A 26075-nucleotide genomic window follows, 5' to 3' on the forward strand; every position below is an offset into this window, starting at 1 on the left:
ACACCGTCTGAGCGTGGGGCCGTCTGGATTTCTGAGCGGACTGGACGGGGTGAGAGGAAGAAGGGTCCAGGGGACCCCAGTTATTGGCCCTAGTGAGTGGGAGGCCAGATGTCTGCCCGTCAGCTGAGACGAGGGCGGCGGGCAGGTCGCTGCAGCAGCTCAGGATGGCAGACTGGATGGAGCCCCAAAAACATCACAGAACTAGGTGATGCGGGTGCGGTGGAGGAGAACGAGGCACAGGCAAGCAGACCACTCCTCCAGGAATCCTGCCACTGGGGGGGGGCAAAAATACAACAGGCTGGGGGAGAAGTTGGGTGCAGAGACAGGCTTTGTTAGGACGGGAAAAACAGCGTGCTTTTACGCTGATGAGAACAATCTCGTAGACTGGAAAAACAAAATTGTGCGCAGGAGATGCACAGAACCCGCGTGGTCTCATGGAGGAGACCACAGCCCCGGGGCCCAGTGCGAGGCGAGGGCTGGCGGGATCGGGCGCTTACCCACCCGTCCTCTCGTCTCAATTACTGCCTCATTGGGATGGAATTCACCTACCACACGAGCCACCCTTTAAAAATCAGCATGGCAACGAGGTTGTGCAGCGACTTCTAGGTCATGTTTGTTGCCCCAGAAAGACCCCCTGTGCCATCAGCTGTCACTCATCATCACCTCCCCGCCCTGCAACCACTCGTCTGCTCTCTGTCCTGGGGCTTGGCCTTTTCTGGACATTTCGCGTGATGAGAAGCACACCATGGTTGGCTCTTTCTCTGGCTCCTCACTGAGCATCGTGTTGTGAGGTTCGTCCATGCTGCAGTGCACGTCAGCACCTCACTCCTTCTTAAGGCTGGAGGACGGGCAGTTTGTTCATCCATCACCCGTGGATGGACGTTTGGGCTGTTCCCACTGTCTGCCATTAAGAACAGAACTGCTGTGTCCGCACCGCCCGAGGGGCTCGTGTCTTTAGCATGTTCATCCCATTCTGCCGCCTCCCCAGGTCCTAGGAAACACCCAATCTGCTTCCAAGCTCCTGTTTGTGCTGGTGCCGCCCTGGGCACTGAAGACCCCCAGGCACCAGGGGACTCCCTGAGGGCAGGGCAGAGATAAAGCTGATGGAGGAGAGTGCTGCTGAGGCAGGTGAGGAAGCGGGCTGTGGGTTGAGGGCACAGTGCTGGGCGGGGGTCGCAGTGTGTGCAAAGGCATTGAGGCCGGAGCACAGAGCAAGAGGGGAGAGCAGAGTGCAGGCTCCAAGGTGGGGGTGAGGCCACCGGCCTTGCCTTCTGAGAGGACCCCTTGGGCCATGAGGAGCAAGTGCAGTGGGCTGGGAGGTGAGCATCTCATCAGGGTCTGGCTGTGAGGGGGTGTTGGGAGCACTCCCAGGGTCCTCCTCTGGGAAGCTGGCTGGGAGCCCCAGTGGGCAGGCGGTGGCCGTGACGGGCTCGGATGCCCGGGGAACACGTGGGTGCCCGTGTCCAGGGTGGCAGACCACGGGTCTGGGCCTGGGGGTGTCGTCGGGCCACCCTAGCGTTCCCTGGACACACAAGAAGCAAACGACATACGGAGAACGTCCACGTCCCCCAGCCTCCCGGGACGTGAGGCCGCGGTTTCCCCAGCCCACGGCCACACCGAGGCCAGCCCCAGGGCTGCGCTGAGAGGCAGGCGGCTCAGCGGGACAGGCCACTGGGCAGGCGGGGAGGGGCAGCGTCCTGGGGAAAGACGAAGCCCGGGAAGGGTACGCGCACCCGCTCCCACCCGGGCTGTCCCGGCCGGGTCGTCGCAGGGGCAGGGCCCGGGGCCCGCGAGCCTCCTGGCGGCGGCGGGGAGAAGACCAAGCGCGCACGCCTCGGGCAAGCCCAGCCCCGGCGCCCGCGCGCGCGGCCCCTTTAAGGACTTGCTGCGCCCTCCCGCCTCCTTTTTCTCGCGCGTCGCCGTCCCTGGGCGCCCCTCCCCTGCCGGGAGCGCGCTTGCGTCTTTGCGCAGACCTCGGCCCCGCCCCCGCGCCCGTACCTCCCTGGTCAAGACGAGCCGTTGGCTGCCGAGCTAGGGGACACGTGACCGGAAGTTGCTTCTTCCTCCGCCGGAAGGGGCGTGGCTAAGGTGAGAGCGGCCGCGTCTCGCGGTAGGTGCAGTAGGTCGCGCTGTTCTCGGTTTCTGACCACCCAGACCAGGCGAGCCAATGACTGTAGAGATCTGGGGCACGTGACAGCGGCAGCCCGCCGCCGGAAGGGGCGGGGCGAGGCGAGCGGTCTGGTCGCGCGGTAGGTGCAGAGGTCGCCGCCCTGCCGGTTGGGGGTCTCGTCGACCTTCTCCCGGGGGCGACGGGGCGGGGTCAGAGGGAGGGCCCCCTTTGCGGGCCGAGCCCTCTTCCTTTTCTTCTCCCCGCCGGGGACGACGCCCCCTCCCACTACGACGGCCCCTCCTTCTCCTTCTCCTCCTTCCCGGCCCGACGCCCCTTCCTCTGCCTCTCCCCACCCGGGACGACGCCCCCTCCTCCCTGGGCTGCACCTCTCCCGTTCTCAGGATGTCTCTCCTCCCCGGCACGCCCCCTCAGTCAGGCGGGGCCGCAGCGCCCCGGGCTTAGGGAGCAGGCCAAGTCCACCTGGAGGGGGTCTGCGGGCAGCGGGGGTGTTGGGGGAGGGGAGTGCTCGGCCCCCCGCCCCCGGCCGCTGTCGCGTGCGTATTGAGCCGGGGTCAGCGACAGTAAATGGTACTGTTCTCGAGCCTCCTGGAGAGGCCGTGTACACCTGCCGGCCCCGGCCCCTCCGCCAAATAAAGCCTTGCAGCCGTCCAGGCGCCCCCAGGCTCAGCCCTGCTGAGCGAGACTCGCCCGCCGCCCCCATCCCGGCCCTTTCCTTCCTGCCCTCCTCCTGTGCGCTCTGCACTACCTACCTCTGCCAGCGCTGCACCTGGCATCCAGGTGGCTCCCCAGGCGCAAATCGGCTTTCTTGTTAATAAAAGTTGGCAAAGAATTCACTCTTTGCAGTCTCTACAGGCTGCTTTGTGGGTTGTGAATGAATAATGTTGGCAAGTGAGAAAGTGCTACAGTCACATTTGGGAAAAGCTAATTTAAATATAATTTAGACAATTATATTCCTTCCCTTAACACACACGCGTAGCCAAGCACAGCCATCCTGCAGCTCCTGGGCACCCGTGTGATTGTGGGGCTCCAGGGTTCCGGGTCTGTGGCTGCGTTCTCCCTAATCACCACCAGAAGGGCCTTGCTGGCCTCACTTGGAATATTACCTTGAATGTTACCTTTCAACACCCGGGAGGTCATCTCACAGAGGCCAGGGCACGAGGACCCCAGCTCCACGGCCCCCTGAATGCCCAGCATACAGCCAAGATCAGTAAATGTTTGTTGATAAAACTGAGCACTGTGAAGGATGAGATGGGCGCTCAGTGTCTATGTTACCTATTTCTAGATATGGATCAAAAACTTTCAAAGTTGGTAGAAGAGCTCACAACTTCAGGAGAACCCCAACTGAATCCTGAGAAAATGAAGGAACTGAAGAAAATTTGCAAGTATGTCTTAAGGTTCAGCATTTCATGGTCACTGGCTGGCCCAGCGAGTCCGTGACACCCCGTGGGAAATTGAGGGGCTTCCCCTGGGGTCCGGCCTTCCACCACCTGCATATGTCTCAGCCCTCCCCTGCCTGCCCCCACCATCGCCTCCCTCTGCTGGGACGTTTCCCCAGGGCCCTGCAGTGCCCACTCTGGCCGGCGGTCACGTTCTGGGGCAGTGGTCCCAGGGTGGGGGTGTGCGTGTGGGGAGAGTGCATTAGGACTGTGGTTACTCTCCTGTGTGTGTGTGTGTGTGTGTGTGTGTGTGTGTGTGATAGAGCACGTAATTTATGAGTGCATATGTCCTTGAGTGCATGCGTGTGACTTATAGGTTAGTTATACGTCTTTTTCTTTACTGTTGGAACGTCTGATGGCACGAAGGTTAGAGGTCACCGACTGCAGATTGTTCCTCAGCAACTGTCTGTCTTTAGAGCATGTCCACAACTCTTCTCTCCCTGTAGACGGTGCCAGCTGGCATCTGCTGACAGCTGCTCAGACACAACATAATCCAAGGTGTACTGATTGTCCGTGTCCTGTACTTACAAGGCAGGGAAACTTAAGTGATTGTTTAAGTGATAAAGGACTTATATTTTGGTAAAAAAAATTTCAGCTCAGATCGAGTTTCACTGTATGCTCCAGAAAACCCTGAAACAGCAGTGGCTTATGGGGCTGGGGCTGGGTAGGCTGGGAGGAGGAGCAGCAAGGGGGCACAGAGTGTGGGCCAGCTCCTTCCCAGGGCAGCTGCCAGGAGGCCACAGACCCTTCCCTCTCCTGTAGCCTGGCTGCACCTGCAGGGGAGGCTGGGCAGTGTGGTCTCCACTCGGGGTGGAGTCTGCTGTGCGCCTGGGTGCCAGGTCAGCGGACTTGAAAAGCCCAAATTTATTTGGGAATAGCCAAAAGAATTGCACTTCAGGATACGCATGCTCTGGAACCAGCGGCAAATCTAGAGAACACGAGGGAGCTGCTTTTATAGAGAAAAGGAGGGGAGGGAGGGGCTGTTCTAAAGGAAAGCCCATTGGGGGAGAGTGACAGTTCAAGGTGGCAATGGCTTCTCATTGGCTGGGCTACAGTGTTTCCCATTGGCCAGGCTGTTGCCTGCCGGGAGAGAAATCCTCCTTCAGTAGTGAAGTGGTTGTCCTTCCTGTTTAGAGTAACTGAGGTGTGTGATGGGGCGGGAGCTCCCCTGTGGCCTTCCCGGTCTGGTCTGGTTGGGGTTTCCTTATGAATTTCCACAACTTTCTCTGTGACTCTGGATGGTCGGATGGTGAAAACTTGAGGCTGCAGCCGCAGAGTCCCTGCTGGGATGGCTCAGCCTGGACAGCAGCGGGGACCATGTGGCGGACCAGGCATGGCTATGTCCCAGTAAAACCTTTCGGGCAGTGACACAGAATCTTGCGTGAATTTGCCCGTGTCGTGTTCTGAAGTATCATTCTTTTGATTCGTTCCAACTATTTAAAAGTGTAAAAACCATTCTTGGCTTGTGGGCCACGCAGACATAGGCAGGGGCTGGGTTGGCCGTGGGCAGTGGCTTCTTCCCCCTGCTCTGAAGAAAGGGAGAGGTTTGGGGGCACGCACCTGCCACTGTGTACCTAGCTGACGTGTCCTCGCGTCCGGGCGCTGGGTGAGGATGGCTCTCATTCCCAGGTCCTCGGAGGAGCAGCTCGGCCACGCCTACCACCTGCTGAAGGCCCAGCTGAGCCAGGAGCACGCCGAGATCCGCCTCTCTGCCTTCCAGATCGTGGACGAGCTCTTTGCCAGGTCCCACCAGTTCCGGGTGCTGGTCGTCTCCGACTTCCAGGAGTTCCTGGAGCTCACGCTGGGCACCGACCACGAGCACCCCCTGCCGCCCCCCAGGGAGGTGGCCCAGAGGCTGAGGCAGGCTGCCACCCGGGCCATCCAGGGCTGGAACGAGAAGTACGGCTTGGCCTACAAGAAGCTCGCCTTGGGCTACCACTTCCTGAGACACAGCAAGCAGGTGGGTGGCCTCGCACTGCGCTGTCCTGGTGGAGAGACCCAGCTCTAGCTGCTGGCCCTGCTTGTGGGGGGCAGGCCAGAGAGCAGCCAGTGGGGTGGGGCGGTCAGGGCTCCCGAGACGCGCGGAGCGGCTTTGGGAGGAGGAGTGTAAACCCATCCCCATGTGTGGTTGGAGCTGAGCCTGAGCACCTGGCTAGGGCGAGAAGAGGAAAAGTTAGATGCAGCTTCTCAGGCGCAGCCTCTCCTGTGACCGCGAGCGGCCCTCTAGGATCTGTCCCACCCCACACCGCGAGTCCCCACCTGGGTCTGCACGCCTCTGGCTGGTACTGGGTGGATGAAACCCACCAGGACTGGCTGCTGCCTCTCCCTGACCTGTCCCAGCAGACCAGGCCTTGCCCAGTCTCAGCTCGCTTGCGCCCTGTCCCTGCTCACAGCCTGCGGGTGCCGCCTCCCCAGCCGTGCGTCTGAGGTCCATTCTCAGGTGGTATTTTCAGGCCCCTGGGTCTGGCCAGCAGTCTCCTTTCCATGCTAGTTGGAGTGAGCAGGCTGCTTTCCCACCTGTGCATGCTCGGGACTGGAAGTCTCTTCACCTCTTTTGTCTTGGTAGGAAATACCGCTGGCTGTGTTTTTTCCGCGGATGAAACATCGTAGTTAAGTGTGTTTCCTTGTGTTTTGAAACGCTGTGATCTTAAGTGAGCCACAGAGGCCCTGGCTGTTTGCTGGTGCGTCTTCTCTTAGGCCCATTTTTGACTTTTATTTTCTTTATGGTCAGGTCTAATCTTTGTCTCGATTTCTCAGGTGGATTTTCAAGATGTGAATGCGAGGACTCTGGCAGAGAGGAAGCGAGAAGAGGAGAAGCAAAGGCGCTTGGACAGAATCTACAGGGAGAGGTCCGAGCAGGCTGCGAGGGAGATGGAGGGTGAGTCCCTCCCCGCCCCTCCTTCCCAGGCAGAGCTCCCGGGGCTGTGTCCAGCCCCTCTTTCCTCGCACCACAGGGTCTGCCCCCGGTGGGGGGCGGCAGGTGGGCAGACAAGCTGGGCAGAGACGGTGCAGGTTGGCGGCTGGGGGAGACACTCAGCCACAGACCCAGCCCTGTCACAAGAACCTCCAGGGCTTCGGCTGGGAGGGGCCCTTGCAGGTCGTCCACGCCTCTCCCTAGCCCCCTGGTGGTCATGCTCAGATGACTACTTCCTGTAAGGCTGCCCAGGCGGGGGAAGGGGTGATGTGCATCCCTGCCCATTCATTTCACGGCCCCTTCCAAATACTCCACTATTTGCTTCCTGGCAGCCTCCCCATGAGGGGCAGCCAGGGTGTAAGGGACGCAGGAGGCAGCCCCAGGTGAAGGCACTTCTGGGAAGCCCAGCCTCAGGAAAGGCCGCAAAGCTGCCACTGTGCCCCGAGGAGGGAGAGCTGGTCTGGCCCCAGGGAGATCCCAGGCTAGAGGCCAGAGTGGGGCGGTGGAGGTGTGCTCGCACTGGGGGACTGGGAAGGGGCATGTGTCCTGATGGCTCTCAGCTGGCTGCCCTCTTCCAGAAGTTCTGCCCGTGGCAGCACGTCTCACTTGGTATTCACAGACGTGGCAGCGAGCCACCACCACAGCCCAGTTCAGACCTGGTGTGACCCAGGGTGTCCAGGAGGAGGGCCGCACACCGCCACGCTGGTGGTTTCTCAGGCAGTTACAAGCCCCCGCCAACTACACCGGGGCACTGACCTTTGTCGAGGGCAGGAAGGAGAGGGCCGACGGTGCGGGCGGCCCGCCTGCTACTGCAACATGGCCTTCCTCTGACGGTGGGCCCTGCTGCGGTGGTGGTGCTGTTCTCCTGATGGGACCTGACAAGCAGCGTCTTGGTCTTTGCAGAAATGTCCGAGGAAATCCGGTGCTGCCTCACGGAGGTGGAGAGCTGCTTCAGGCTGCTGGTGCCGTTTGACCTGGCTCTGAGCCCTGGGGCCACCGTGCCTGCCATGGCCTCCAGCGTGTCTGAGGAGGGTGGCCCTCGCCAGGCTGGCGCCCCCGGCCACGAGGACGAGGAGCAGCCATGCTGCAGCAAGACCTTGCCTGCCTGTGCACGTCGTCCAGGAGCTGTCGGCAGGGAGGGGCCCCCCTGGGCCACCACGGGTGCCCCCTGGGATGACGAGGAGGAGGATGAGGACGAGGACAGCGACGAGGAAGGGTTTGTGCGGAGCCACGGACTGGGCTCCCACAAGTACACGCTGGACGTGGAGCTCTCCTCAGGTAATCGGCTCACCTGGCTCCTGCTGGCTGGTCAGGGCCCTCCCTCGCCACCCGGCCCAGGCTGCCCGCCGTGCCGGCTTCTTGGCCATGGGCCGCAGGGACGCTTCCAAGAGCTCAGACTTCCCAGGCCTGTGAGCAGGGCAGGGCCCCCCAAGGTTGGGGTTGGGGGCTGGGTGAGGGGTGACTAGAGACCGTGGATCGTGTGGTAGCTTTCGGTGTGATGTGCAGGCGTGGTGGCCAGGGTGGGCCTGACGCTCTGAGTGACGGGCAGCCCCTGGGGAGGCTGCGGGTGGGCTGCTCAGTCACAGGCCCTCTTGGGTCAGAGGGCAGCTGCCAGGGGTCAGGCACCACCCGCTCTTGCTTGGGAGGACATGTGAACGAGAAATGGCCTGTCGAGGTGTTTGTGGTGACACCAGAGCCCCACATGGCCCCAGTGTTACAGCAACCAGGCGGGGAAGGGGCAGAGACCTGTGGTTTTACCATGTGGCCTGGCTCCCTCGTCCTGGCTTCCTCACCGCGCCCCACTCTCTGCGTGGGTGTGGAAAGGGGTGGGGCCTTTAGGTACGGTCGCTGCGGGAGGGCTTGGCTGCCCCCTACCTTGAGCCCTGCAAGCCCCGAGGAGCTGACCGCTGTCTGGCCCCGGAGTGGAGGGCCAGTGGGGCTGGGGAGCAGATGGCAAGCAGCAAGGCGGTAAGGCCGAGGAAAGGCGAGGTGGCGGGGCCGGAGAGAGGACCCATGGCTGAGGGGCGGCTGGGGCCTCCATCCTGGGAGCAGCGTGGGCAGGGTCTCTGTGCGTGTGCGTGCCGTTAGGTCTCCTGGCCTGCTGTGGAGGGAGGCCTTGGGTAGGCCGGAATAGTTTTGACCAAAACCACGGAGCGGCAGATCTTCTCTGACGTCAGGTTCGGGGTGCAGGTGATGCCTGGCTGGCGTGGGGGTGGGCAGAAGTCCGGGTGGTCCCATCTCTGGTGCTGGGTGACCCTCCGTGGGCCCCTCCGTGCCCCCGGTGACCCCGCACCTCATTGCAGACAGCCTGCGGGTGCAGGAGGACGAGGACAACTGCGCCGTCATCCACTCGGCCCGGGATGCGCTCAAGCTCATCCGCAACAAGTTCCTGCCGGCCGCATGCTCCTGGGTGCAGGTGAGGGGGTCCTGTCAGGTCCCTGCAGGGAGCACCGGGCAGAGTGGGGTGTTGCAGGTGTACAGAGGGCACCCCGCCTGCCCGCGTGACGCGCCCCCTCGTTGGCAGCTGTTCACCCGTGCAGGGACCCACGGTGGCCACTTAGAGAGCGCCATTGACCTGAAGGCGGAGTTGGAAACTGCACTGAGGAGATCCGGGGAGCTGGATATCAAGCCCGAGGGGGCGCGCAGGAGGGAGGTGAGTGCCGCCCGCGCGTGGGGGGGCAGCGAGGGGACCCTCCCTTTGATCCTCTCAGCAAGCAGTCATCTCTGGGGCTCCAGGACATTCCGGTTCCTGTCTCACTTAGCATTGACTTTCTGAAATGGAAGCCCTGGACTCAAGAACCAGAGGCCACAGCCCGGGCGTCCTCATAACCAGAGAGACTAGGACGGGGTCCAGGGCAGGAGGGCGTGGTGAGTGAGCTAGGGGAGTGGGTGGAAGGTTCTAGTTGGAGAGGGAGATTCCGCCACCTGCATTGTAGCCGAGGATGCGTGGTGCCAGGGCACCTGCAGGGCACAGAGTCTGGACGTGTCCCTCCAGGCTTGCGCAGAGGGCACTGCCCCTGGTGCAGGGAGGTGGGCACGGTCGTCGTCCCAAGCAGGCCCCACTGGAGCTCTCAGGTGGCCAAGCGGGATGAATGTGGGGACTGGTGCCCACTTAGGGAGGGCGGTCAGGGTGGCCGTGTGCTGGGCACGTGGAGACCGTGGGGTCTGCAAGGGAGGAGCTGGTCCTCTGAGTGCCGCGTCCCCAAGGAAGGCGCGCGGAGCGGGAGCAGGCGCGAGAGAGGCCTGTGGCCTGACTGGGGGCACTTGGTGACCGGGTGCGGGCCCACTGTCCCTTCCCCACCCTGACTGAGCCTGGGCCGCAGCCTCGAGCTCGTGCACCAGCTTCATATCCCTTGGGACCTGGAGGGAGAGGGGGGCAGGGGCCGTGGTTCTGGGGGCGGCACCTGAGGCCAGAGGCCATAGATTTAACTCTCCTTGTTTCTGAAGGAAGTTCTGGGTGGAAAATAACACCATTTCTTGCTGAGAAAAAGGTTAAGTTCAAAGCCACTCAGACCTGGATATGAGAGTGGCCGACACTCTGGGTCTTGACGCTCGGTGCCCTTGCCCCCACGGGGCCACTGGCCACCCCCTCACAGCACCCTGCCGCCTGCCACCACGGGGCCTGTGAGGACTGGGTGGATTCCTGAGCAGCACAGTTTCCCAGGGGTCTTAGGCGCGGCCCCACGTCTGTCCTCCACTTTGCATGGTGTGCGGCCCCCAGGGACCGGCAGAGGGCGATCTTGCCGTTCTGTTGAGGACGGAGCGAGTGCGAGGAAATCAGGAAGGCAAACGCAGGCAGACAGGTGCCAGTGTAATTAGCCGTCAAGGCTGCCTGTTGGGGAGCCTGGTTTCTGTGGGCGCTCACCAGCTCCTCACAGAGCTTCGCTGGGGTGTGCAACTTAACTAAGAAATAAGTTAGTTTTGTGAATTTTAACCAAGGAACTTTTTTTGCAATGTAAAAGGTCGCTTTTTGGTCATGGGAGGGAGACGATGGATCTGGTCAGCGTGTGCTAGCACGCCGAGAGGAATTTATTTCTAAACCTTAGCAGACTCAGGGTCGGGGCGTCAGAGCAGGAGGCTGGGCCTGAGAGCAGGGAGGTGTGTGGGGATCTGGGGTGTCTTCCCTGTGCACCCCCTTCTCAGCAACCTGAGGACTGGCCTCCGTGGCTGTGTCTGGAGGAGCGGGGCTGACACACCCAGGCTGGCGCCCTCCTCTTCTGTGCAGCGGGCGTCCTTGGGGAAGAATCTGTGAGGTGTTGCTGGGTAGCGTGATGTTGCCCCGCCAGGCCTGAGGCTAGCCTGCACGGTACTTTGGGGACTAGCAGCATGGCTAGGGCTGGCAACAGAACCTTCTGGATGGCCTGCTGCTGCCTCCCCCTGATATCACAACTCCACGGCCTCCTCCAGGGCCACCGGGCAAGGGCAGGTCTCCCGACAGGCTGAGTGAGGCTTGGGCTTGAGTATCAACGTGTCCCCGGAAGCTGCGTCCGGCCAGCACCAGAACCTGGGGCACAAGGCGCTCCTGCGTGGCTGGCTCACCTGTGGCCCCGCTGTGCCCTGTGGGACATTGGTGGGCGGGCAGCCGCTGGGATGAGTCCTCTTGCAGGCAGACGCCCCAGGGGGCTCATGGAGACTGAAGGGGCTCAGGCTTCCCATGCGGGAGGAGCCTGCTCTGGGTGCCATGTGAAAGGCCCAGTCAGCAGTGGGCGGGGGCCACAGGCAAGGTACCGGGCTGGGGGGCTGGGGGGTTGCCTACCTGCGCTCCCCTGTCGGCACCTCGACCGCCTCTGAGCTCACGTGTGACTCAGACCCTCACTAGTGGAGCCCTCGGCACTACCCCCATGCCTCTGTGGGACTAGCTGCTGTGCCTAGGGTCAGCGCTGTCTCCACCGTGGCCTGTGGGGCCCTCGCACCATCCTGTGGGTGGCACGGAGTATCCAGGCCTGGGTGTCAAGTGGGGCAGCCTCAGGGTGCTTGAGGCCAGGGCCGGCTTGACGGGTGGGACGCCCTCTGTCGAGGAGACAGCGCCTTCTGTTCTGAAGGCTGGAGGGGCTGGCGAGGGGCTGTGTCTGTGTCCTCCAGGCAGGGTGAAGGGGACGCTGTTCCCTCGCACACAGGACGACAGGGTCAGTCAGGGGCAGCCAGCAAGTGTCCTGTGCTGCGGGTAGCGCGTGGGCCCTTGCCCCCTCCAGCCACATGACCTGGCCAGCAGACCTGCCCAAGGTGCCTGAGTGCAGGGAGGAGGCACCTGAGGCTTCTGAGGGCCTGTGGCTGCGGGGCTGTCAGGTGGAGCTGCAGTGGAAGTGGCTTCAGGGGAGGGAGTCGCGCAGCCTCCATCAGCCCAGCGGACACTTGCAGACGCTTCTGCACAGCCTGATCTTAAAGGAACTGCTCTGAAATCCTCAGAGAGTGTGCTCATCCCGCTGGCGGCTGTGGTGCCTGGAGATGAAGCGATTGGGCCCCTCGCCCGGCGGAGTGGCAGCGCCCCGCTCAGGTGTACGCCGCTTCCCAGAATAGACGCGGCGCATATCTGCACATCTGTTCCACGCTCTGTGCAGGCCAGGAGCTGCCCGCCCGAGAGGTCTATGGGAATTAGAAATTAGGAGCGAGTTCTTTGCGCATTTTCAGATGAAACGTCCTGGGTTTAAATCACTGCCTTGGTGTTTCCCGCTTACGTGGCTCGGCCTCCTGGCCGCAGGGAGAGCAGGCTGAGCTGGGAGCAGTGCATGACTGAAACGTGTCAGGACTTCTGAGAAACACGTAAGGGGCTGAAGCAAGTGTGACGCTCAGGGTTCAAGTTGGACGGCAGCCCAGATGATGGAGAGGAGCTGAGCCTGTCCTCGGAGGTCGGGGGACGCGCGTGGTGGACCTGCCGCCCGCAGCCACCTGGGAACAAGCCTTGTGCCTTTTGTTTTTTTTTTGGAGTTCCCATTTCGTCTGTTTGTTGCTGTTGGTTTCTGCGTATTGTCTTCCTTTTGACGTAGATATTCTGTCTTTTAAACATATTTAAGCCAGTTTAAATATGTTTAACTGTGTGTTTTATAGTGTCCCTGTCTCCGTTGCATGTGGAGCAGGCCAGGGATAAATCTTAGGTGGATCAATATGGAGCATCGTTTGGTAGATTTAGTTTCTAGCCTTGCTGTTGGAGGAGAGGTGTAATAATCCATGGCTGCTACATTCGTTAAACTGATAAAAATCATTTGAAAACTTCTAAATTGCCTGCCATTTAATTATGTAGCTAAGATCATCAATGATTTTGTGTTGTATAATTAACAAAATGTTAATTTTCTACAAACCAGTAAGTCAGAAAAAAATAATTTTAAGCATCAGTCTAAACTATCAGGAGTGTGTTTTTTTTTTTTAATTATTGGGTTATAGGTTTAAATGGCTGAAATATCCACTCACCAATCCCCAGTCTGACGTGGCAGCCACGTGGTCTTGACAGTGACACGTCCTCACTCCTGCCAAAGACAGAGATCAATCCACTTGATTCTATGTAAGGTTCTCTTTCTGAGTTGGCCGCCTGCTGCCCTCTGGACTAGCCTTCCTACCAGACTGCTCCTCGGACAGGGAGCACCTCCCGCCTGCGCCGGTGCGGCCGAGGGGCGGCTGCTCTCTTTGCTGTGGTGTGGACGAGTGTTCTGTGCTGCTGGAGCCGTGTGCGTACTGGCTTCCTATAGGTAGAAAGGACAGAGCAGGAAACCCAGGGAGTGAAATGTTGGGCGCGTTAGGCACCCCAGGGAGGCAGGGAAACTAAATCAGCGGCGTCGGGACCTTGCACACGGCAGGGCCAGTAAACAACCTTCCTGGTGACACACCCCTTCCATCACGCTGAAGGCCAAGCTGGTCCTGGTGCCGGGTGCTGGGAGCTGGCAGCTGGGGGTGGGGTGTGAACACACCGTTCTCTCGAGGACTGGGAGAGTGTCTGAGGCCCAGTGGCCAGAGCCCAGCTGCTCAGGGCCAACCCTCTCCCTCCACCAGCCCTGTCGCACGGCCCCGGCCCCTGGGCTCTGCCACACTGCTGCACATGCACCTGCATCCCGTCTCCCTTCCTGAACGGGCCTGTTCTCTTCTGAACACCTCCACATAGAATTGTCCCTTCAATTTCAAAAGCAGCCTCAGAAGATAGAGTATATTATTACCCCAATTCACAGATGAGAAGATTGAGTCTGGGTACATTGTGTGGGCTTCCTCCCAAGACCAAGACGCTGAATATGCCACCCACAGAGTCACAGGGTGAGCACCGCCCTGCCCCTGTGACCAGGGCTGGTATTCTGGCCACCTGTGCTCTCACCTGAGCAGGTCAGGCTGAGGGAGGAGAGCAGGTTTTAATCGGGCCCTGGAGGAGCAAGTGTTGAGTGCTTTCTTCTCCCACTCCTGAGTTAGCTTTCTCTGTGGGTCGCAGGGGGTGAGAGCCTCCTGAGTAAGAGCAAGAGGCTGCTCTAACCATGAAGCGATTGGGCGCTTCATTGCATGTGATGTTGCTTTATGCGAAGTGTAGGCTGTCCAGCTGAGACGTGTGGGTGGCCCATGTGTGAAGTGCAGCTGGCCCAGGTGTGAAGTGCATGCGGCCCAGGCGTGAAGTCCGGGCAGCCCAGGTGTGAAGTGCACGCGGCCCAGGTGTGAGGTCTGGGCTGCCCAGGTGTGAAGTGCAGGCGGCGCAGGTGAGACATGCAGGTGGCCCAGGTGTGAAGTACAGGCAGCCCTGGTGAGACATGCAGGTGGTCCAGGTGTGAAGTGCAGGTGGCCCAGGTGTGAAGGGTAGGCGGCCCAGGTGAGACATGTGGGTGGCCCAGGTATGAAGTACAGGTGGCTCCGGGGAGACATGCAGGTGGTCCAGGTGTGAAGTGCAGGTGGCCCAGGTGTGAAGCGCAGGTGGCCCAGGTGTAAAGTACAGGTGGCCTAGGTGCGATGTACAGGAGGCCCAGGTGAGACGTGCAGGCGGCCCAGGTGTGAAGTGCAGGCGGCCCAGGTGAGATGTGCAGGTGGCCCAGGTGTGAAGTACAGGCGGTCCAGGTGAGAACATGGCCTGCTCCCTGTGCGTGCACTCACTCTGGCCACTCCCAGTCCAATGCACTGGCTCCAAGCCTCTACCCAGGCCACATCTCACACCAAATCCAGCAGCAAGCCCCAGTTTGGCCACCTGGGAGGAGAGGGCTGTCCATCTGGGCTGCAGCACAGACTCGGCTGCCTGGCCTGTGTTGCCTGGGCCACCATCCCACGATGGGTTGATGGAAGTGCCCTTACCCATCTGTCCGGCTGTTTACAGACCCAACAGAGCTTTTGGCCCCAGCCTTGCCCTGGAAACTGACCTCCAGGCATCTCTTGACCCCGCAGTGGAGGCAGCCACCTCTCACACCCCCAGCAGGCTGGATGCGGCACTGCACAGCAAGGCCTTTTCAGAACCTGACTCCTGTGGCCAATTTAGATCAGATGAGAAAGGGAAGTTATTCTAGAACATGGTGATTTGCTTCAGTATCATTCTCAGATTCTCCTTTAGAGTCACAGACATGCTCATCGCAGTCAGTGGTGTGCAAGCAGGCTTTACTGGGCCCTGGCGGTGCTGCCCATAGGTCCCTGTGCCCGCCTGCTTGCCGTGGTCAGCTTGCGCTGTGCCGTCCCTCTGCCCTCTAAAGGTGCGTCCCGCAGCAGGAGATGCACATGAGATATTGGCCTGGTTGGGCAATTTGCGCGGCCTTCCAGGGAGGGTATTAGCATATAAATAGCAGATGCAATGACGACCATCACAGCTGAGCACGTTTAATTTTTGGTTTATAAGATAGAATGGGGTTTTAAATGCATGGCCATCAAGCCACTGAAAGACAAATGCAGCTTGGAGCTCACTTGTCTGACGAGGCTTTACATCATTTTTTTTTTTTAAGAAAAGGGAAACAGACACATAAAAAACTGAACAAAAGTGATTTCTTGGGTGAAAAGTAATTGAGATTGTGCCCCAGTTAATTAGATCGGACAAAATTTATTTAACGGCCTCAGCTGTATCTTGGGCACGCGTCTGGCGGGCAGCCGGCTCCGGCGTGAGGCCACTCTTCCTGTTCCTTCTCGAGTAATTAGTAACCTCGCTGCCCGACTTCTGTAAACTGATTGCGTTGTATATTTTAGCCATTTTATTGCTTGCTTAATTATGATTGCCGAGGCTCATTTTTCTAAATCCTTTTAACTGTGGCTGAGAGTCAATTTGTATAAAACCGCAGGGGGCCGGAGCCCTCCTCTGCGCTTCCCTGCCGCCGCGCGCGGGCTGCGCATCTGGGAGGCTCTCATCCAGTCCTGCGGGCCTGGCCCTCTCCCCAGACCTCCATGACGCACAGGAGGCATCCTATTGGCCTCAGGGGTCTGACCAGCTGCCTGAGGACTTCACCAGATAGGGGTGGCGGGCGCACGCCCGGGAGCAGCCAGCCTGGCAGAGCCCCAGACCAGGCCAGGTACAGTTTCTCTGGTGCTCCGTGTTGTGCGTTGTGTCACTGCGACTGTGACACAGCTCCCTGCAGACTGCTCCTGAGAACAGTTCACAAGTCTGACCCCACTTTGAAGACCGCCCACCTTCAGCTGGACACCTCCTTAGGGCCTGGTCTCCTTCCCAGGATCCTTGAGTGTCCACATGCCCCTGCTCTGCCCTCCCACCCCCCAGTGCTGGCTTCCTCCCAATCTGTGATCTTTGACTTTGAGGGGAGGTTGCCACCACTGCTGCCTCGAACCACTGGACTGGCCCCTTGCTGAGCACAGATGGACCTTTTCCTGTGGGCCTCGGTTTTCCCGAGCTGTGCTCCCTTTCCAGGGTCTTGGAGAGGACTGTGTGGCCTGGCTGGTGCTGTTTCTTTTCTCTGAACAGGCCTTTGGTGTGTGGCCCTTGAGCAGGTCACACAGGTGTCACAGTAGCCGTGACTGTGTCGTGACTTCAGGCGTCCTGCCTTCCCTGGTATGCAGTGCGCCCAGAGCCAGACATCCAGGGGCCCTGCGTGCTCCAGGGTTTTCAGACAGCCGAGGGCACCCCACATGAACTAGACTGGAGCATGGGAGCTTCCAGCTCGAATGCAGTCTGAGAGTGCCTAGTCCTGCGTTGCGTAGTTTGAGTGGTGACTCCAGCCGCTAAAGACTTGAGGCTCAGGTGCAGAAGTGGACGCTGTGCGGCTCTTGCAGAGAGAGCCCCAGGGTTGTCCCAGCAAAGTTCCGCCTGGAGGGCTGGCCGCGGGGACCTTACGCAGCAGCTGTGTGGCCCCAGACGGGGCCCCCAGGTGTTTACAGAGGACGCGGGCCGTGGTGGAGACGTGTGCAGCCCTGGCTGGCCTTAGCAGTGCTAGTGTAAGAACAAAGAGGAGCCCAGGCCTCCATATTTAATCACGGGAATAAACAGTTTTAGTTCAGTTTAGGGGAGAAAGAAGGTGTAATTCCTAATGGTTAGCTAAGCAGCTAAATATTTTTTAGGAAATGAAAATTTAATAAAAGTCCCTGCTGAAATTCAAGGGTGTGCGCAATAAGCGCAATATTTTATGAAAATGACCCCATATTTAAACCTGGCGCTGTGTGTTACGCATTGTAGCACCCAGTCCACGTCTACCTTTTAGAAAATTAACACATAAATTCTGTTTAGTGTTTGAAACGCGCTGCACCAGCCGAGAACCGTAATACCCGAAACCTTGGGCCGCTCTCCACCTTTCATAAATTCCTGGTAGATTCTGTACAAAAATAATTTTCAGGTCCGCGGCTCATTGGTATTCAAACGTGATTGATGGGCGTCATTGGCTCGGCCCCGGAGTTAAGTGCCCCTGTCATTTCCAAAGAGTATAATTGGAGCGCCTCACAGGTCAGCGGTGGAGACAGGCTTCCCTTTTGATCAGTGTTAGACTGATAACAAAAATTACTGTTTCCAGTGATGAATGTCTCCCAGGCTCCCGGATGCACGGCCGCAGGTTCTACCTAAACAAGTGCATTTGCATCTGATTATGCTGCCAGCCCGGCTCCTGGGTCCCGCAGGTGCGGCCAGGTGTGGGCTGATGCCCCTGGCCCCTGGCCGCCACGGGCTCTGGTGACTGGCAGCTGGGGGTGCTGTGGGCTGGGCGTGGGGCGTGCACATGGCTCCTGCCTGTGGGTCAGTGGGTTTGGGAGGCTCAATCCTTCTCTGTCCAGGCCGAGGTTGTGCCTCTGTGGTGTGGCTGTCGAGGGCTTCAGAAGTGGAGGCTGTGTCATGTGGTTCTGCCTCTCATAGCCTGGAAGGTCCCCTTGGTTGGTGCTCGTCCAACAGGGGTCTCCCTTCTGGATGTTTCCTTCAGGGGGGCAGGAATTGGCTGTGGCACCGAGGCAGGTGTTGCTGCTCTGGGGGCAGCGGCCCCCTCCTGGCCTGAGAGGCTGGAGGCAAGAAACGGCGCCCTGGTTTGGCTGAGTCAGCCTGAGTGTTCTGGGTGCGGTTGGCAGTGGGGCAGGGCTTCTGGGTGCCTTTCTACTCTGACCCTCTCAGGAAGGACAGGTCACCATGGGGGTCGCTCCCCCCATGCCCCGTCCTGGGGCTGTGTGGGGTCATTAAGAATGTGGGGGTGTGGGAGAGGGAGGCTGAGCCAGGCCTGGGGGAGTTTTCTGTGGCAGGGCTGTCTGGGCAGGGCTGGTCGCGGGCGCCGACTCCTGCTGTAGGTGGTCCTGGCACATTGGCATGTGAGCGTGGCCATTGGTCACCCAGGGGGCAGCCCCCCTCCTGCTTTACAGAGGACCCTCTGACCCGCGTGGATGAATCCTCCCTGCTCAGAGTCCTGGCTGCTCCCACCGGGCTGGGTGCTGCCCAGGAACGGGACGGGGCAGAGGGCGGAGGGTCCAGGTGTTGCTTCTTCAGGTCCTTGGGCGGGAGGGACGGAGGTGGCCCTGCCTCTTCGGTGGCAATGGGCTGTCTCCAGGTACAGCGTGGGCAACCGCACCACACTGACCGGCGCCTGGGAGGTGGTCTCATCCAAAGGAAACTCTTCAGTGGCTTTTCACAAGTCATTGTTAAAGACGGAATATTGCAGAAGTGCTGTGGTCATACTGGCATCACCAGAGGCCAGAGTGGGGAGCTGGCCTGGCATAAGCTGGACACAGCCCGCGGCTGCTCCCAGGAGGAGGGCCCGTCTCCCTCTCGTCGGAGGGAGATCTGCTGGCTCATCGGGGATTTGAAAGTGTGTGTGCTCCGCGAGGCTGCGCGGCGATGCCCACCGCATGCACTTCAGCAGGCTCGCAGCTGGGCGGTTTCCATGTCGTGGTTTGGACTGGACTCTAGACGGCCGCCAGAGGAGGGCTGCAGGGCCAGTGTGATTGTTGGAAGGGGACTAGGCTTGGAGACCATCTTAAATGTATCCGGCGCGGCTGAAACTCCCACCCCAGCTGGGAGAGAGAGCTCCACAGAGTAGAGTCAGGCGTCTCTGGCTCTGCCTGCTGTTTTCACGCACAGGTCTCGGGGTGTTTCCACAGACGGCAGCCCTGGGGGACGAGGATGAGGATGAGGACGACGAGGACTTTGTGGAGGTCCCGGAGAAGGAGGGGTACGAGGCCTGCATCCCCGACCACCTGTGGCCTGAGTACGGTGAGTGGCGGGGTGGGGGGTGCCCTGAGGGGTCCCACTCAGGACACTGCCCCTCGGGGCGTGACCTCACGTCTGGGATCTGGGGCCCACCATGTGTAGGGGCTGGCCATGTTGCGTGTCCCCCAGTCCAAGCCATGTGGTCCTGAAGTTCACTGCGGCCCTGTCCCGTGACACTGCAGAGCTGCTTTCACTGAGAATCGTGTCGTTCTCCTCTTGTGCCTGAGTAGGAGGCCGGGCTCCCGCTGTCCCCCAGCCGGGCAGGACCTACCCCTAGTCCCCGTGGGCACAGCCAGGCTGTCCACACAGAGCAGAGGCCTCGAGGGCCCTGACTCGATGCAGAGTCTCGACACTGGGGAGCGAGTCCAGGGGTGATGGGCCCCTGGACAGAGAGTGAACACAGCTCCTGTACTCGGGGAGGCGTCGGTGGGCAGGCGGCTGGGTTCCTGCAGCGACGGCCGTTTGGGGTGAGAGGGAGCCGATGGCAGGAGGCCACTGCCCCATGTTCTCTGGCTCCCCTGCTCCCCAGTCGCCGTGTCTTGGCGGTGTCACAAGCAAGGCGGCGTGTGTCCTCACCGTTTGTGGACTGAAGACTCAGTGTCGGTCCAGGAAGTCCGTTTATTCTGTGACACGGAGCCACGTCATGCCAACTGCCTGTGACTGGTCTTTCCTGCCTAGTTTTCTTCTTTTCAAAAAAACCTCCAAAAGCCACGTTCTGCACCCCAGGATTGTGGCCCTCCAGGGAGAAGGAGTGTGGGGGCAGCACCCCACGTCCAGAGGAAGCAAATGAAAACAAGACCTGTGGCTTTTGTGGTGAATAGACAAGTTGATTTGATCAGAGTCTGAAAGATGAAATGTAAATTTTTTAAAAGGATTTAGATGATTAGACAACCTGAGTGCAAAGGGATGGCCCATCAGGAGTGTTACACCAAGTGAGCACGGCCAGCCTCATGACACTCCGTCTGCACGGCCCTGTTTACTCCGCGCCTGCCATCTGCACGCCTGGGGCTGCTGCCAGACCCGTCCCTGCTGCCAGGCCTCCAGGGGCCACGGCCGGCAGGGACAGGCCTGGTGGGTTGGCTCTCCCCGACCCCTCCGGCCTCACCCCGTGCCCCGGCCTTGCTGCCCTTCTCAGCCTGTGGGTCTCTTCTGACTGCTGCCCCCTCCCACCACCCCATGCCCTCTGATCTATGTTCTTTCAAACCCGTCGCATCGGAAATCGTCTTCTGTGGTCCCTGGAGGACGCCGTCCCCCAGCCCACCCACGAGGCACTCGGGAGGTGCTAAGGCATGCGTCAGGCACAGTGACTGCCCTCCTTCGGCTGGGGTGGGACAGTGGGCAGCGGGGGCAGGCCTGCAGGGGTGGCCTGCTCAGCCCCCAGCCGCTCTTCCAGCGTGCTGCAGCCCCGGAGCCCGATGGCCCTTGCCTGAGCTCCTTGTCACTGTGCCGGGCAGTCTCGTCTGCCCAGACCCCTCGGCCTGTCTGTGCCCCTCGTCCTCTACCCCTTCTGGTGCCCAGCAGGGGCCCAGCTGCGTGGCCGTGAGGCCCTGGGCTCCTCCTCTGGGGTTTGGGAGCCGGCTCTGACCCTCGGCTCGTCGTCTCGCCACAGGCACTTTGCCTGGCCCTCTGCACGTCCTGCCAGTGAGGTTTCCTCTGGCCTCTGGCTTGTGCTCGGTGGCTGGTAATAATAACACCACCATTAGCCACTGTCCCTGGTGTGGTCTGTCTACACCGCCCCCACTTGACCACCGAGAGGTGGGCGCACAGATGGCAGAGTGCTTGCCGGCCGTCAGCAGAGGTGGCAGAGCTGCCCCGCTCCCTGGCCAGGCTGTAGACGGTGCAGGTCCTCTGGTCTCCCTTGAACCTAGGTGGCTCGTCCTGCTGACCCAGATCCCAGCAGAGAGGACTGGGTGTAAAGGCCGCGTGGCCCGCCCTGGTCGTGGGATGCTCCTTGGACAGCCCGGGCTGCCATGCTGCGAGGAAGCCCCAGCCCCCGGGGAGGCGCAGGTGGGCGCCCGGCCCAGCCCAGCGCCACGGCGGGTGAACACGCCTCCAGGTGTTGCCAGCTGAGCCATGGCCTCAGGCACGGCCGCAGAGATAAGCTGTCCCCGTGTGAGCTTCATCTGACCACTGCCGCTCCTGCCTGGGCTGCAGGTGTTTGTCCCTCGAAGCAGGGACCCGGGATACCCACCCCCCTACCCCGTGCTCCTGTGGCACTTGGCTCTCGACTGTGCCATGGTCTCCATCGCCGGTGTCTGACCATCCGCTTCCAGTGAGGCTGCAGCCCAGCAGGGCCTGTGTCCCCAAGCACAGTGCCCAGGTGATGCCTGGCCTTGGGCTCGGGAGCTGTGCTGCTGCTCATTCACCGCTCCCTCTGAGTGGCTCTCGACCTTCTAACCTGGATGGTGACAATGTCTCACGTGGGTCTGGGCCGGGCGCTGTTTGTTTGTGTTCTCTAGACAGAGTCTAGTGAGAAAATGTGGCTGTGGAGTGTGGCAGCCCAGGACCGCAGGGGCTCTGCAGGCGGGTCAGCCGCTGCCCTGCCTGGCCGAGGGTTGCCGGATCCAAAGGAGGGTCCCAGGGCGCTGGGCAGGTGCAGAGGATGAAGGTGGGACTGGTCTCCAGGCCGGGGCTCTGCTCTGGTGTCAGGCTCCGCCCCCCGAGACACCCCAGGTCACGCTGCTGGGAAGCGGAGTGGAGGGGCTGCCCTCAGGCCGGGTGGGGCAGTGATGGGCATGCGGGGTGGGGCGCCGGCCTCGTCCCGCCTCTCGCAGAGCGAGTTCTGGAGGTTTGCAGACACGGAGGACGCAGTGGGCCAGTTCATGAGGCCAGTTCGCATCCCGTCGCAGTCGTTTCAGTTAAACGTGGAGCATCCGCAGTGGCTTCCCTCTCAGTCCACGCCACAAGGAGACCGGCACTTTCTCCTCCTCGTTTCTTTCTCTGCATTTTCACTGAAGGGCTTTTATCTTCCCCTTAATCCTGGCACTTCTGTCAGGACATAATCTCTTCCTCAAATTTACATTTTAATTACAAGGCCAGCTGCGCGGGGTGGAATCAATAATGTCAGGCGCGCAGCCCACCTCTGCTGGCGCCCTGGCCACCCCGTTTCCGCGAGCCATCGATCTCGTGCTCGCTCGCTCCCGGCGCTGCTGTGGTGCTTCAGGCAAATGGGCGGCCCTCGGTCCATTTAAACAGAAGGGGGATTTGGGCATTTTTATGAATCTTTCTAAAAGCAACCGTGGGAGATTTGAGCCCAGATCCTGTACTTGGTCCGACGCCCGCGGCCGGGAGGGTGCAGCTGGTGGTGTTTGGCCGAGACGCGTGTCCTCTTTCTCAGAAGTTGCTCTCCTCCCTGCAAGTACATGCTTGGGGCCGAGGGTGCCGTCTGCTTTTTGGATTTTTGCTTTGAAAGTACGTCAGTGAGATTGATTTTCTACAACAAAGTGAAAATGGCAGTGTTTTTAGTGCCCCGAGTATTTACCCTGCTCGAACACGCTCGCCCATCTTTTTAATGGTTTAAAACAACAAATCAATGAAAAATATATTTCGTTCTTGTAACTCTGGGGATCCTCACGCTGATCCTTTGGCTGTGACTGTATCTGTCTGAACGCTACCACGTCCACTCATCTGTCTCACCCCCTCACTGGGCGGGGGCACATACGGCACATGCACGCGTGTGGGGCTGACCGCCCGGGATCTGCGTCCTGCATGGGGGCATTTGGAAGTTTGTGTGAGCTGGATCTGGATGCTGTGTCCACGACAGAGCTGGGTCGGGCTCCCAGCCTGTCTTCCCCGTGCGCCTGAGCTCGGCCTCAGAGCTCATGGTGCTTCCAGGTGGCCAAGGGTGGACCCAGTCACTCTGCATGGCTCTGTCTCGTGCCCTCCACTCTCAGCCACAGGAACCCAAGAAATTGGGGTGGACCCCACATTCGCACGGTAGTGTGCCAGGCTTGAAGGGTGTCTGGAGGGCATTTTCTGGGAAGGGTCAGAGCATAAACATGGGTGCCCCGTGGCAGCACCCACCTCTGCTGTCTCTGCAGAGCAGCCACAGGTGGCACTAGGCAGACGAGCGTGGCCGAGAATCCGGGTACAGAAATGGGTGGGGGCCAGGCTGCCCACCCTTGCAAAGCAGTGACGACGGGTGTGGCCTTTTCTGGGTCGTGTCAGGCTGACCCCTGCTGCAGAGAGCCAGCACCCAAGGCAGATGCTGCCCCTCCCAGAGTGGCAGGCACCCTCCCCAGGGAGCCGGGCACTGTCAGCATTGGCCTGGCTCCTCTTACTGGTTTTTCTCTCCTCCATCCCTCCTCTCCTCCGCCTTCCCCAAGAGGCCCTGCTCCCTGCGTGGTCAGGAGGCACTCTCCTTGGTGTCCGGTTCTCAGTGCTGTGTCATCTCCCTTGTGATTTTTCTCCTTAAATCCAGGATTATTCGTGCGTCTGTGCGGGTAGATAGTGGAGAGAGACGTCTTCAGCAAGACTCTAAACAAGTCGGTCTGCACGTGTTCAGTGAGTCTACGTAGGAGTGTGTGCATGTGCGTGAAGTACTTTGTATCTGTCTCTGTTTCTCACGTCTGGCTCCTTCTGACGGTCACTCTGTGGCCCAAGGACACAGTCTGGGCAATGCTGGTCCTTCAGAAGTGCCGTGGTCTCCTCTCAGCTCCCCGCCAGGCTGTTTGACTGCCTCTCGGGGAGGGTCCACGAAGCCACCTCAGCTGTAGGCTCCGGAGCTGCTCACGTGGCGCAGACCCCTTCCTGTTGGTGACGCCTTCATACGTTCCTTCTTTTATCTTCCTTTTTCACTCGAAATCCAGTTGTTCTGACGTTAACTGTTATCTCAGCTTTCTCTTGGTTCCTGTTTGCGTAGTAAGTCTTTTTTCATCCCTTTATTTTCAACTTTGTGACCATTTGTTTTAAGTGGGTCTTGTATAGAAAACAAATTGCTGAATATTTTTAAACTACTCAGAGTCTGTCCCTTGATTGACTTTACTCCATTTAATTCGTTGTTTCTTTGTTTTCCGCTGCAGTCGGCCAGCCCACTGCATGCGTCCATTGACTGCACTTGCTCTCTGATTCAGGGTTGTTGCTGTTGTTTTGTTTTTTTCTTTTTCCCTCCTTTCATCTGCTAGATTAACTTTTCTTCTGCTAGTTTTAAAACTATTCGTTAGCCATAAATAAAATAATATTTATTTTTCTGATGGTTATCCCTAACTTTTTAAAGAGTCGTACTTCTAGTTAGCATTCACTATTTATTTGTGTAGTTTATCAGTGTCTCCACTGTGCCTGCACCAGACTCGTGTTGTAGTGCCCTCTCGCCCCCTCTGGTCTCCCGCCACCCCGTTGCGTTGGCTCATCTGGACACCTGCCTAATTCTGACTATGGTGGGGAGAGGGAGCAGCAGTCAGCTCTGCAAAGGCGTTTACCGCGCTTACCCCCGTGTCTGGCCCCACCCTCCTGAACTTATTTTTCTTCTGGGCGGATTGATTACTTGCTCTAAGAGTGTTTTCAAAACAGATCTGCACGCGGTCCCGTGCGGGTCTCATGTGCACGAGGTCGTCGTCCTTCACCGGCACTCAGCAGCCACAGCGTAGCTTGGCGTAGCGCTCCGTGTTTGAGTGTCTTCCTCCAGCACTCTCAGAACAACCTCCCCATTTGTGCACTTGCTGTTCTGTTATAGTGCCGACGTCGACAGGATGTTGATGTCTTGGGAAGGACCAGGTCTCTCTCCATCCTTCCTGTTTTTGGATGTGCTTGTAGCGGCACCAGCCGCAGTTTCCCTCCGACTCCTTCCTGGCGCTCAGCGAGCCCTCTCAGTCTTCCTCAAGTTCCAGGAGAGTTGGGCTCATTATTTTTTCAGCTGTTACCTATGCTCCAGTGACGTTTTCTCCTCCTCTGGGATCCAGTGCTGAGGACACTGGTACCGTGCGTCTGCCCTGCACACCTCTGAGCTGTGCGAGCTGCCCCCGGTGCCCCGTTCCCCCCGGGGCTGCCAGGGTCGCCTGCTGCTCACGCACACACGCTCACCCAATCTCTCTGTCCTTCAGCCCATCTGGCAAGTCATTGTCTCCCCTCTTGCCCGTCACCTTCCTTAGAAGAACTCTCCCTCTTCACTTCCTCTTCCTGAGTTCTGTCTTTCCGGCATATTCCCTCAGCTCCTGGAGAGTGAGCATGCCGTGCACTTCTGTCCTCTCGTCTCCCGGGACATGTGGCTCAGTTTCTTTTCTCTCTTTTAGGGCAGCGTGCTCTCGGATCTCGGCTTCCCTGTCAGTTCACACCCCTCGAGGTGTGAGCCGCTCTTTGCTAGAGGGCATGTGGGGAGCAGGCGATGCCCTCGGGTTGGAGTGGCTCTGGTGCCCCATGCCGCCTCTGCAGCCCTGGGACACCAGCTCGTTCAGCAACCGGAGAGTGCGGCCTCTGCTCCCCACTGAGAGGGGCCGCCAGGGGTCAGGGAGGGCCCTGAGGGGGGTGGCCTAAGAGCTGACCGGGGTCCTTGCCTTGGCACAGGCAGGCCAGTGGATCCAGGGAGCTGAGTGAGTGGGGTCCAGTAGTGTCGGGGAGTCGGCCCTCACCCTGCCCTGGGGACCCAGAGCTAGATGCTGGCCTGCAGAGGTCAGTGGCCTGATGGCCTTGTCTCTGGCCATCTCCGGTGGGGATGTCGGTGAGTTGCCAGCATCTTGGCCTTGGCTTGCTGGCGGCAGGGCAGGCGTTCTGTGGCGTGCGGCTGTGGCTGTTGGAGGATTTTGCACTTAACACACCTGGGCCGTATCATAACCACTTGGTCACCACTGTTCCCTCACCAGGGGTTGGGAGCACAGTGCCCCCTAGGGGTCTCTCGGGGTCGTGGGGACAGTGGCCAGGAGCACACGTCTCTGTTCCAGGGCTAAGGAAGGACCCAGCCGCACAGGACTTGCAGGCGAGGAGGGGGACGAGGAGGGACGAGGAGGCGTGCGACCCCACCTCTGCTGCCGCCCAGCTGCATCGTCTCCGGGGCCGCTGGTTCTCGTCCCTGCCCCGAAGCCCCAGGTGACTCCCAGATGCCCCAGT

At 59.9% G+C, this 26075-nt stretch overlaps 1 protein-coding gene across 4 annotated transcripts in view; it reads left to right on the forward strand.

Moving 5' to 3' along the window:
• Positions 1–910: 910 nt before the first annotated feature.
• UVSSA (UV stimulated scaffold protein A) overlaps positions 911–26075 on the forward strand; it is a 32270-nt gene continuing 7105 nt past the window's right edge. For 2 of the 4 annotated variants that reach the window (XM_058546524.1, XM_058546527.1), the window contains exons 1-9: positions 912–1128; positions 3414–3513; positions 5197–5527; positions 6325–6445; positions 7385–7759; positions 8785–8897; positions 9006–9134; positions 18929–19040; positions 25910–26054. In XM_058546524.1, the coding sequence (XP_058402507.1) occupies positions 1104–1128; positions 3414–3513; positions 5197–5527; positions 6325–6445; positions 7385–7759; positions 8785–8897; positions 9006–9134; positions 18929–19040; positions 25910–26054 (1451 nt within the window). In that variant the 5' untranslated portion in view covers positions 912–1103. Of the gene's footprint in view, positions 1129–2222; positions 2250–3413; positions 3514–5196; positions 5528–6324; positions 6446–7384; positions 7760–8784; positions 8898–9005; positions 9135–18928; positions 19041–25909; positions 26055–26075 lie in introns of those variants that run through there. The other 2 variants (XM_058546526.1, XM_058546525.1) reach the window with 2 other exon arrangements.

This window comes from Diceros bicornis, chromosome 8 (assembly GCF_020826845.1).
Source record: "Diceros bicornis minor isolate mBicDic1 chromosome 8, mDicBic1.mat.cur, whole genome shotgun sequence".
Classification (NCBI taxonomy): Eukaryota; Metazoa; Chordata; class Mammalia; order Perissodactyla; family Rhinocerotidae; genus Diceros; species Diceros bicornis.